The 13169-nt window shown below is 36.8% G+C and overlaps 1 protein-coding gene across 1 annotated transcript in view; it reads left to right on the top strand.

Moving 5' to 3' along the window:
* The window catches only part of SLC6A15 (solute carrier family 6 member 15), a 44634-nt gene extending 33365 nt beyond the window's left edge, over nt 1-11269 (top strand). The window contains exons 9-11 of the mRNA XM_007952575.2: nt 6112-6271; nt 9609-9771; nt 10880-11269. Coding sequence (XP_007950766.1) covers nt 6112-6271; nt 9609-9771; nt 10880-11269 — 713 coding nt within the window. The remainder of the gene's footprint in view (nt 1-6111; nt 6272-9608; nt 9772-10879) is intronic.
* Nucleotides 11270-13169: the final 1900 nt, after the last annotated feature.

Genomic DNA, 13169 nt, shown 5'->3' with positions numbered 1-13169 from the left:
TTCGGTTTGGTTTTGGTAAACAGTGACTATACATGTAGACTTTGCCAGATGGAATACACAGACATCAAATTGACTACATCTGTGGAAAGAGATGATGGAGAAGCTCAATATCATTAGTTGGAACGAGATTGGAGGCTGACTGTGGACCAGACCATCTATTGCTCATATGCAAGTTTAAGCTGAAGCTGAACGAAATGAAAAAAGTCCAAAAGAGCCAAAATACAACCTTGAGTATATCCCATTTGAATTTGGAGACCATATGAAGAATAGATTTGATGCATTGAACACCAGTGACCAAAGATCAGATGTGTTGTGGGATGACTTCAAGATGACTTCTTCATATGTGAAGAAAGCAAAAGGTCATTAAAACCAGGAAAGAAAGAAAATACAAAAATGGATATCAGAAGAGACTCTTAAATTTGCTCTTGAATGGAGAGTAGCTAAAGCAAATGGAAGAAATGATGAAGTAAAAGACCTGAACAAAAGATTTCAAAGAGTAGCTAGAGAGAACGAGTAAAACATTTTAATGAAATGTGTAAAGACCTGGAGTTAGAAAACCAAAAAGGAAAAACATGCTTGGTATTTCTCAAGCTGAAAGAACTGAAGGAAAAGCTCAAGCTTCAAGTTTTAATAGTGAAGGATTATATGGGCAAAATATTGAACAATGAAGGAAACATCAAAAGAAAATGGAAGGAATCCATGGACTTACCATACCAAAAAGAATTGGTGACATCTAGCCATTCTGCTAACCAGAAGGCTGGTGGTTCAAACCCACCAGCCACTCCTCGGAAGGAAGATGGGGCAATCTACTTCCGTAGCGATACTGCCTCGGAAACCCAAGGAGGGGTCGCTATGAGTCGGGTCCGACTTGACGGCACATAACAACAACAAAAGCCATTTCAGGAGGTAGCATATGATCAAGAACCAATGGTGTTGAAGGAAGAAGTCCAAGTTGCACTGAAGAAACTGGCTAAAACAATACTCCAGAAATTGGGAGAATGAATACCCATTGAGATGTTTGAATAAACAGCTGCAATGCTGGAAGTGCTCACTCCTTTATGCAGCGAAATTTTGAAGATAACTTTCTGGGCAATCCAAAGAAAAGTGATGCAACAGAATGTGGAACTCAATGAATAAATACCATTAATATCACATACAAGTAAAATTTTGCTGAAGATAATTCAAAAACAGTTGAAGCAGTACATCAATAGTGAAGTACTGGAAATTCAAGCTGAATTCAGAAGAGGATGTGGAATGAGGGATATAATTGCTGATATCAGATGGGTTTTGGTTGAAAGCAAAGAATACCAGAAAGTGGTTTACCTGTGTTTATTGACTATGCAAAGGCTTTTGACTGTGTGGATTAAAACAAATTATAGATAACTTTGCCAAGAATGGCAATTCCAGAACATTTCATTGTGCTTATGAGGAACTTAAACAAGTAACACTCATTCAAATAGAACAAGAGGATGTTGCATGGTTTAAAATCAGGAAAGATGTACATCAGGGCTCTATCCTTTCATCATAGTTATTCAGTCTGTGTGGTAGTTAAGGTTGTTGTCAACTTGGCTGGGCCTGGTTGAGTGGCTAAGCAGCTGGAGGTAGTTATTCCCTGTCATGAGACTGGCAATCAACTGCATGGTGGGATCTACCACAAGCAGCTGAGTAGCTGCTTTAGGGATGTGATCTGCTTCCCGTATATAAGAAGCAGCTTTGGGAACCTCCAGACGGTAGGAAAGTCAAGACAACTACCAGACAGAACGGACTGTTCTAAACTTGGAAAGAAAACTATAAATCACAGGGTAACCTCAAAGAAAAATGATAAACCTTCACATCAAAATAAAAGAGAGGACCAGCATGAATATTAAGCAAATACTAAAACAATAGCAATGAAAGAAGTGATAACATGATTCATAAACAAAATGAGCTCAGCATAGAAAATTATATGGAACACAGAAATCAACATAATGAAAAAGCACATGACAAAAATGACAGCAACAAATTCATATTTGCTGATAATTCCATATCTGGCTAGGGACTTATCTCTAAGATTGATGGAAAACTCCAATGTGTCAACACCAAAGGAATTAATCCAATTGAAAAATGGGCAGAAAACATGAATAGACACTTTAGCAAGGAGGAAATTCAGGTGGTCAGCTAATACATGAAAAGATGCTCACAGTCATTGGCCATCAGAGAGATGTAAATCAAAACAACAATGAGATATACCATCTCACCCCAGCACTGATGGCAAAGTTCAATGAGACAGAAAATAACAAATGCTGGTGGAGAGATTGGGACTCTCATACACTGGTTGTGTGACTGTGAAGTGACACAACCACTGTGGAAAACAGTGTGGTGATTCCTTAGAAAGTTGGAATTGGAGATCCCATTTAACTCCACGACCCCATTACTAGGTATATATCCTAGAGAGGTGAGAGCCAGGATAGGAACAGATACATACACACTCATATTCATCACAGCACTATTTACAACAGCAAAAAGATGGAAACAATCTACATGCCCATCAGCGGAAGAGTGGATGACCAAACTATGGTACATACACATACTGGAATGCTATGCAACACTAAAGAATAATGTAGAGTCTTCAAAACACCACATAATATGGATGGACTTGGAGGACATTATGCTGAGTGAAATAAGTTAATCACAGAAGGACAAATATAGTATCAGTTCATTGTTGTGGAAGATCCAGGAAGGGTTTATATATGGAGAGAAACTTTTTGGTTGGTTGCCAGGGGTTGGAGGAGAGGGGAGGGAACACTGCAAAAAAAAAAAATGCATTGATCCATGTCACTTTAGTTTTGTGTATTTCACTGTACATAAATTATATTTCAATAAAATGCATTAAAAAAAAAAAAACAGTTTTGGGAATGGTCTCTAGCTTATGGCATGTTTGAACCCTGCATGTAGCCGTATCGTTGTTCACCAGCCTGCCATGCTTTACTGACCTTGGGACTTCCAATGGACTTGAATTAATGCCCTGCCCTGTAGTTTGGTAACATTGGCACTATGCCTTTTTACGTGTCAACCTTGGGCTTGTCAATCTCAGCAGCGAGCAGCTGTCTGAGTGAAGAAATGCCTCTAGCTTCAGTGGGCCAGGACCAGGAGGCAGAGCTGAAGTCCAAGGTTGAGGGGCTTTTACCCAGCCCCTGGAGCCTGGCACTTTGAACTCAGACTTAAAGCCTCCAAACTGTAAGAGAATAAACTCCTGTTTGTTCAAGCATCCCGTTTGTGATATGTTCTGTTAGAGTAGCACTAGGTAACTGAAACAGTCTGTGTTCTGAACAAATAATCTGAGAAGCTGGACTATATGAAGAAGAACATGGCATCAGGATTGGAGGAAAACTCATTAACCTGCCATATGCAGATGACACAACCTGGTTTGCTGAAAGCAAAGATGACTGAAGCACTTACCCATGAAGACCAAAGACTACAACCTTCAGTATGGATTTCATCTCAGCATAAATAAAACAAAAATCCTCACAACTGGACCAATAAGCAACATCATGATAAACAGAGAAAAGGTTGAAGTTGTCAAGGACTTCTTGAATCCACTATAAAAGCCCATGGAAGCAGTAGTCAAGAAATCAGATGACATATTGCATGGGGAAAATGTGCAAAAGACCTTTTTAAAATGTTAAAAAACAAAGATGTCACTTTGAAGACTAAGGTCTGCCTGACCCAAGCCATGGTGTTTTCAGTTGTCTCATATGCATGTGATAGCTGGACAATGAATACAGAAGATAGAGGAAGATTGATTTATTTAAATTGTACTCTTGGGGAAGAATATGGAATGTACCATGCTTGGACTGCCAGAAGAACAAACAAAACTGTCCTGGATGAAGTACAGCCAGAGTGCTCCTTAGAAGTGAGAATGGCCAAACTTCATCTCTCATTTTTGGTCATGTTATCAGGAGGAACCAGTCCCTGGAGAAGGATATCATGCTTTATAAAGTAGAAGGTCATCAAAAAAGGGGACTACCCTTAAAGAAGGTTGGGCAATCCTACTTCCGTAGTGATACTGCCTTGGAAACCCAAGGAGAGGTCGCTGTGAGTCAGGGCTGACTCGACGGCACATAACAACAACAACAACCCTTAAAGAAATGGATTGACACAGTGGCTGCAACAATGGGGTCAATCTTGGCAATGATTGTGGGTATGCCGCAGGACCAGGCAGTGTTTTGTTCTGTTGTATGTAGAGTCACTATGAGTCAAAACAACTTGAAGGTAGCTAACACACACACACACACACACACACATAGTGTAATGTGGAGAGAGTGATAGTGATTAGACTGTAGAGTCAGATTTGGGTTCACTTCCTAGCTCTGCCACATTCAGCATAAGACTTTGGGTACTGTGATAGTTAAGGTTGTATGTCAAGTTGATTGGGCCATGGTTCTCAGTGGTTTAGCAGTTAAAATGTAGTCATTCCCCATGATGAGATCTGATTTGGATCCTGCATCTGCCTTATCATCATCTCTGGTTCCTGGACTTGAACCAGTTGTCTGCCTCATTGCTTGCCACTCTTGGGATTGTTGCATTTGCAGCCTGTGAGCCAACAATCTGCCATTTACTTGATGATCTTGGATTCATCAGCCACCGAAACCAGCAGCCAACTGTATTGCCTGATGATCTTCGGTTTGTCAGCCCCTAAAGTTGCATGAAGCTGGAGACCCTTCCAGCTTGATGTTTGATCCATGGATTTGGAAATTGCTAGCCTCTACAACTGTGTGAGCCATTTCCTTGAGATAAATTTCTCTCTTTCTCTCTCTCTCTCTCTATATATATATATTCATAAGCTTCACTGGTTTTCCTTCTCTAAAGAACCCAGCCTAAGACAGGGATGATACTTAATTCTTTTCAGAGTAATTTTTCTCATTTTAAAAATAAAGATGTTAATACACACTTTAGTTGGAATGCTATTAGAATTAGGTGTGGTAATTAAAATTTGTTGTATACAGTACCAACCATTTAAATATTTTAATGTATGTAGTAGACTGTAAGTAAATGTTACTTTCCCTTTTCCACATCCTGGTCTTTCAGTTTTACCCATCTCTGCTCAAAGGTAGTTGAGCAATAGAATGCAGTCATCTGAATTTTTGAGAACTTCTCTACTGAGTGTGAGAGAATAAAGTGTAACATAAATATACACATATTATATGGATTCTAAAAAGCTCTTTCTTTTTATGTTAATGATACCTGGTCTGAAGTTTCTGCATCTGTTTCTTACATACTACTGAGAAACTCCTTTTATAACATTGTTCTTGGGTAACCAGATTGTCCGTCTCTATCATAATCCAAACTAAACTAAATGAGGCTGAGTAAAGACATAGATTTATGTTGGTGTTGAGTTTAGCTCTGATCAGATATTCCTCATTATGCTTTTAACATAATTATATTTCAATCAAATATACAAAAAATCTTATAATAATATTTTGATAAGACACAATAGTCAGATGTTGAAAAATTGAATACATATTCCAAGACTATAAAACCTCATTAAAGGTGCAAAAGACATGAACATTTGCTGCCTGGAAGGGTTGTTGTTGTTGTTATGTTCTGCCGAGTTGGACCTGACTCATAGTGACCCCTCCTTGGGTTTCTGAGGCAGTATCACTACGGAAGTAGATTGCCCCATCTTCCTTCTGAGGATTGGCTGGTGGGTTTGAACTGCCAGCCTTCTGGTTAGCAGTCAAGTGCCTTAAGCATTATGCTACCAGAGCTTCTGCCTGGAAGGGTACTTTGCTATTAATAAGAGATGTTGTGTATAGGGATTTATACTTTTAAAATCTCTTGGTTGTTGCCTCATTTGTTATTTCCACTTATTAAATATTTTCCCCCAGGGTCAGGGAGATGAGTTGACATACTATCTTATAGTGAATTAATATTGAGGCCAGGGCTAAGCCCAGTAACGTAACTCCCAATGTGTTATATTTCACAGTAGCAGGAAAACTATTGCCTGTTTATATAACTGAAAATCTATAAAAGTTACAGCAAAACTGTTGTTTGAATATAACAATTCATAGTGAAGTTGAAATACTTCACTTTTAACAGAGGTTTATTTTCCATTTATTCCTTTTTTTCCAGTTATCTGTTGTCTGCTGGCGTTTTGTATTGGCCTGATATTTGTGCAGCGCTCTGGAAATTACTTTGTTACAATGTTTGATGATTATTCTGCTACTCTGCCTCTGATAATTGTGGTCATTCTGGAGAATATTGCTGTATCCTTTGTTTATGGCATAGATAAGTAAGTACATTTGCTTTTAGGCATTCATTTTCTGTCTCTGTTTTGCAAAGACACTTGTCAATATCTAGTTCATGGAGAGGAGAAAAAGGAGTAGACGGAAAGTTCTTAACTACAAAATTGAATCTTTTTGTGGGATTTTCTTCATACAATGATTTCAATAAAATATATTCCCCTATTAGGTGATTAGATAGAATTGTATAAATTGTAGTCTAATCTAGGATTCTGGAGTTTTGATTTAATTTTGGTAGATGGTTATCAATAATAACTCAGCACCTAGGGAGTATTGGGTCTGTGCCTAGCACCTTGTTAAGTTCTTTTGAGGTACTATTGTTATCTACATTTCATAGTCAAGGAAACTAAGGCATGGAGAGACACCAAGTGACTTGTTCACTACACATCAGGACAGTGACAGACCTGAGATTCATACTTATTTCTGTTTAACTACAAATCCTATGCTCTTAATTTTTTTAATTAAATGGTTTTATGAGGGGAATTTGTGGGTCATAATACCTTATATAATAGGAAAAATTTGGGAAACAGTATATCCTTCTATCACTATTTCATCACAGCAATGGTATTAACTCAGGAAATAATTGAATAGAAGAAAAACACTTCAAAAATAAAGGTTAAATTGGTGGAAAGGAATAAAAGAAAATAAGCACAATGGCTAATTCTTCAAGAGAATTAGAAGATGTAGAAGATGAAGAGAAGAAATATTAAATTAAAAACATAAATGAAGCAATGATAAATTAACATGTATAGCTGTATAATATAAATTATATATATGTATTATATAAATATAAATATGTATAATATAAATCCATAAAAATAATGGCCAGAATAAATATTAAAAATTATAATTGAAAGAAACTTTCCTGAAATGTAGAACAACTTGCATTTTGAAAGGGCACACAATATGCATGGGAAGACAGACTTAATTGCCAACATCAGGACATAATCTAGAATATTACTTCAAAGAAAAAGAAAAATAATTGGCGCATCCAGGCAAAACCAAAAAAGTCATATATAAGAAAGTCAATAGACTTTTTGAAACAATACTATGTCATAGGACATATTGACAATGTATGAGGAAAGAAAATGTAAGCTACAGATTTTAAGTCCAGCCAAACTGACATTCACATATAGTGACTACAGACAAAAAATTACAAACATGAAAGAAATTAGGGAATATAATTACAGTAGTCCTTCCTTATCCACAGTTTCACTTTCAGCAGTTTCACTTACCTACGGTGTGAAAATAATAACCTAATGCTGTGTCAAAATGCACGTCATTCATCTCACTTCATCTCACATAACTTTCATTACAGTATGTTGTTATAACTTATTATAAGTTAGTGTTAATTTCTTACTGTGCCTGATTTATAAATTACCTTTTATTATACAGTGCCTAAGACATTTGACTGCTAACCAGAAGGTTGGTGGTTCAAACCTACCAGCCACTCCACAGAAGGAAGACTGGGCAATCTACTTCCGTAAAGATTTATCACCTTAGAAACCCAGTGGGGGTCACTGTGAGTCAGAATTGACTTGATAGCAGTAGGCTTGGGCATGTACTGGGAAAATACAGTATATATAGGGCTTGGTACTATCCATGGTTTCAGGTGGTTCCATTGGGAGTATTAGAACACTAGGGGACTCCTGTATCATGAGTCCATTTTGAAGAATCTGGTGGATATACCTAGCTTTATACAATGGAAAAGTCTGAAGAAACATCAATACAAGGACTGGTGTGTAGGCATTATATATTTATCTTAAATTAGAGTAAGGTAAACTAGCGTGTAATGGCTGTATGTTCTGACAAGGTCAGCACCATGTGCTGAAAATGAAAACAAAGGTGAATTTTATTTTATGTAAATTAAAAAAAAAACAAACTCACTGCCATCGAGTCAGATCCGACACATAGCGACCCCTCCTTGGGTTTCCTAGGTGGTATCACTACGGAAGTAGATTGCCCCATCTTCCTTCCAAGGAGTAGCTGGTGGGTTTGAACTGCCAGCCTTCTGCTTAGCAGTCATATGCCTTAGGCACTACACCACCAGAGCTCCCTTATAAATTATACCTCAATAAATTGCTTATAAAATCAAATTTAAGTCTAATCAAGACTCTAAATGTAAGTACTGGTTTACAGGAAATAAGGGGATCAGTAAAATGTGTTAAGCAACACTGTGGATTAAATCAGCAAGATTCAGACAGTAAAAAACTATAGGACAAAGAACCCCACTGATTCAACAAAAAATTGGCAAAAAAAAAAAAAAAAAATGAAGAAATGAAGGAGGATCATATAGATTAAGAGTTTCTTAACTAGTTGTAATGCGTGTATCTCCTTTCAGTTCAGTCAAACACTAACAAATAACAAGAGTTTGGAAAATGTAAATGTGGCTTGTATAGTTGTTTTGGTTACCTAGTACCACTCTGACAAGAAATATACCACAAATAGGATGGCCTTAACAAACGGGAGTTTATTCTTACAATTTGGAGGCTTTACGTCCAAGTTCAAAGTGCCAGGCTCTAGGGGCTGGGTGAAAGCCCCTCAACCTTGGGGTCCAGCTTTGCCTCCTGCTCCTGGCCCACTGAAGCTAGAGACATTTCTTCACTTAGACAGCTGCTTGCTGCTGAGGCTGAGAAGCCCCAAGGTTGACAAGTAAAAAGGCACAGTCCCGACCAATCCACATGGCAGGCCATTAACTTAAGTCCACTCTAAGTCCCAAGGTCGGCAGAGCATAGCAGGCTGCTGAGCAACGACACGGCTACATGCAGGGTCCAAGCATGCCAAAGGCTAGAGACCATTCCCAAAGGCTTCTCCTTCTATGCAGGAAGCAGACCACATCCCAAAGGCAGCTACTTAGCTGCTTGTGGTAGATCCCACCATGGAGTTGATTGCCAGTCTCATCATGGGGAATAACTACCACCAGCTGCCCAGCCACTCAACCAGGCCCAGCCAAGTTGACACACAAAAAAAGATGACACCACAGTTGTTAACACTATTAAGGAATTGTTGCTAAGAAAAAAATGCAAGAAGGAATTTTTAATATTTTGTAAACATTTAATTCATAGAATAGAAAGTCAACAGAAAGAGGAGACTAATCAGTAATTGGCTTAAGAGGGTTTTACCATATGAAAATTACAATACTTACCTGATTTCATTTTATTTTATAAATATTCTTAACTTATACTTTGTATTACAATATGACTTTTTGATTCAGTGTAAAATAGGATTTTCATTGATAAACTTTTGTCAAACCATTGACGTGACACACGTTTGTAAGATATGATAATATTAATGGGAGTAGTAATGAAATATTTTCTTTATATTTAGGTTTGTGGAAGACCTAAAAGATATGCTTGGCTTTGCACCCAACAGATATTACTATTATATGTGGAAATACCTTTCTCCTCTCATGCTATTATCGTTGCTAATAGCTAGCATTGTAAATATGGGATTAAGTCCTCCTGGCTATAATGCATGGATTGAAGATAAGGTAAAATACAAAACTGGGAATTTAGATAAAATATTTATAAAATGCCACTTTAGAAATTTATGTCTTTTTCTTTTTTCACTGGTTTTATCTTCTTTTTTTATTGTTTAATGAATAATGTTGCTCTTATTCAAGAATCTTGAAATTTATGTTTTGTGCCCCAAACATCTATGATTATCTTTATATACATTGAGGATTTCTTTTATACATTGGAAATATTGACCTTATCCTCATTTAGATGCTTTATTCATGTTACCATACATAATTTAATAATTATTAGGCCTTTGGCTCTAGAAAACATATTAATCAAATATCCCAAAAATTGGCCTATATTAATTTATTAAATTATGTCCTACATACCATGAAATAATGCTGACACATAAGTAAATATTGAAATAAAGTTTTTACTGTAACTGCTTTATATTCACAATGAATATTTCAACTTATATTTTCAAGTGATTAGCTACAAAATAATGTGATCACAAAGATTAGCCATTATCAGAGCCATTATTTTTCATAGACATCCCCAATTTTTAACTACCCTGTAGTCAGTAATTCTATATAATAACTAAGGCATAAACCAGTCTGTTATCTCTTACAAAAATCTTGGGGGCCAGAGGTGCTTCAAAATTTAGATTGTCAGAGTTTAGAGAGAGAATACAGCACATATCACAGGTGTCTGTTGTTTAGTAACAAACTATTCCAAAACTTAGTGACTGAACACAGCAGTGATTTATTAATTTTGCAATTCTGAAGGTGGGCTGGGCAGTTCTTCAACTGGCCCCTTGGGCTAATTCATGCAGTTGCATTCAGCTGGGAGAAATGGCATAGCTCGTCCTTCTTCTTTATCTAGATGGTCTTTCATTCTTGGCTTCTTCACAGTATCATGAACTCAACTTAGCATTCTAAGAGAGTAGAAACAGAAATTGCAAGTTTCTAAAGCCTAGCCTTGGTGGTCACTTTTGTTACTTCCATTGCATTCTTATTGGTCAAAACAAGCCACAAGGCCAGCCTAAATTTTTTGCTTAAAAATCTGAGATAAATGTAAATATTTTTGTATATGTCCAGAAATGTTTTTGTAATATTAATAATTACTTTTTGGCTCTAACAGGCATCTGAAGAATTTCTGAGCTATCCAACATGGGGGATGGTTGTCTGTATCTCTCTGATGGTCCTGGCAATACTCCCTATCCCAGTGGTCTTCATCATTCGTCGCTTCAACCTCATAGATGACAGTTCTGGTAATTTAGCATCTGTGACCTATAAGAGAGGAAGGGTTCTGAAAGAGCCTGTTAACTTAGAAGGAGATGATGCAAGCCTTATTCATGGAAAGATACCAAGTGAGATGTCATCTCCAAATTTTGGTAAAAATATTTATCGTAAACAGAGTGGATCACCAACTCTGGATACTGCTCCCAATGGACGGTATGGAATAGGATACTTGATGGCAGATATGCCAGATATGCCAGATATGCCAGATATGCCTGAATCTGACTTGTAGCTGAGAGAAAAATCAGCATGTTTTATTTGGTTCATTTTTATCACTGAACATTGGCTCTATTAAGAGAAGCATTAGGCTTCACTTATCAGAGGACGATCTCAGGTGTCCTGTGGCTGTGATCTTTAATCCTGACAGTGTATGTACCTTCAGCTAGAGCATTCCTTTGGATTCTTTGGTTTACATTTCCACTGAAAGGATTACAAACAGCTTACAATGACTGAGGTTTATGTTTGCAAAATTTTTAAAAGTGCTTTCAAGTATTTCTATCTCTCAAAAACAGGTGTTACCTCAGTTTCTAATAATTTCTGAATTTAATAGTATTGGAAATTCAAAAATACTATACCTTAAAATTTATAAGTTTACCTTCAGGGTAACTCCCAGTATTACAATGAGCAGTTCTGTAAGTCTGTGCCTCTTAGCACATTTTCATGAATATATTGTGAAGATAGGCTGTACTTTGTTAGCATTGATACCTTCTTAGGCAATTAGTGAAGAAATCTGCAAAATATTTTCTTATGTAATAGCTGTATAGAGCAATAGTATCAAAGAAAAGAAGGCACTAATGCTGGATGAAAGGTTAGATTCAGCGGTGATGGGGATCATGTGAGTGACAGCTATATATTTTGTGTAAAATATATGTGTGGAAATGATCTAAGAATAAGTCACTCAGCACTCTCAAGAATTATGCAGCTACTGCATTTTTCTATGCCATGTGCCTAAAAACCTACTTGGTATTTATTGTGGTTCTGAGATTACTTATAGTATATTTATATAATATACTTGCATTGTATATAGTTGTATATTAGTACTTTAAGTACTGATTTGAAAACTTGAAGCAAGATGGCATTTTATTTCATATCTTTATGTTTTGCTTCTATTATATGCAAATATAAATCCTTTTTTATTTTAAGTGTTTGGTAAAACTGTACGGTATTACATTTTAATCTATGAATAAACAAAGTTTAAAAATGATGTTTATTTTTGACGTTGAGTTTTCTTTTATCATGTGGGTAAAATTATCTTGAATTTCAGTCAGAACTTAGGCACTTCATAGTAGCCATCAAATCACAAATATGATTAATAAATGGATCAGTAGAGCTATCATTACCTTAGAGACAAAGGAAAATTAGGGTATTATGGTTAAATGATGTTCTAATGTAGTCTCACAATTCTTTAAGAAATACTTAAATAATCCCCAAGGACACTATATGTACAGTTTACTGCTTGCTGGGTCAGTATTTTCTCTGATGTCCAAAAAAAAAATACTGTTTTTAAAGGAAACTGTAAACAGAGAAATCCCATTTAATATTATCTAGTTGAAAAAGCTTTCATTTACACCTGTTCTACCACTGTAACAGTCACATTTTAAAATAATGAAGGATGCATTAACAAAATAGAGGAGACTTCTGAAAATTAGCCAATAAAAACATTATGCATCACGCCAGAATATTGTCTGATACAGTACTAGAGTATTAGAGTCTCTTCTAAGTTAGAAGGTACTCACAATACACAGTGACCACAGCAGTGGACTCATGCACACCAATGACTGTGAAATGGTACAGGCCTGGGCAGTGTTTTGTTCTGTTGTACATGGGGTTGTCATGAGGCAGAACCTACTGCATGGCAGAGAACAGCAACAAAGTATACTCAGCATATGCATTAGTTTAGGTAGTTTAGTTCTGCTGTGTGTGGGGTGGCTATGACTCAGAAACAACTTGATGGCACCTAACAACGATGCATTAGTTAGATTGGACCAAATATTTTTGCTCTAGTATTTGGGAGCTCTGGTAACATAGTGGCTAAGACACTTGCCTGCTAACCAGACGGCTGGCGGTTCAAACCCACCAGCCACTCCTCGGAAAGAAGGTTGGGCAATCCTACTTCTGAAGTGATACTGCCT

The sequence above is a fragment of the Orycteropus afer genome, unplaced genomic scaffold, assembly GCF_000298275.1.
Source record: "Orycteropus afer afer isolate SDZICR_OR568_19922 unplaced genomic scaffold, OryAfe1.0 scaffold00349, whole genome shotgun sequence".
NCBI lineage: Eukaryota > Metazoa > Chordata > Mammalia > Tubulidentata > Orycteropodidae > Orycteropus > Orycteropus afer.
Note: the sequence above shows the minus strand (reverse complement) of the source record. Positions and strands in the feature narration are given on the sequence as shown.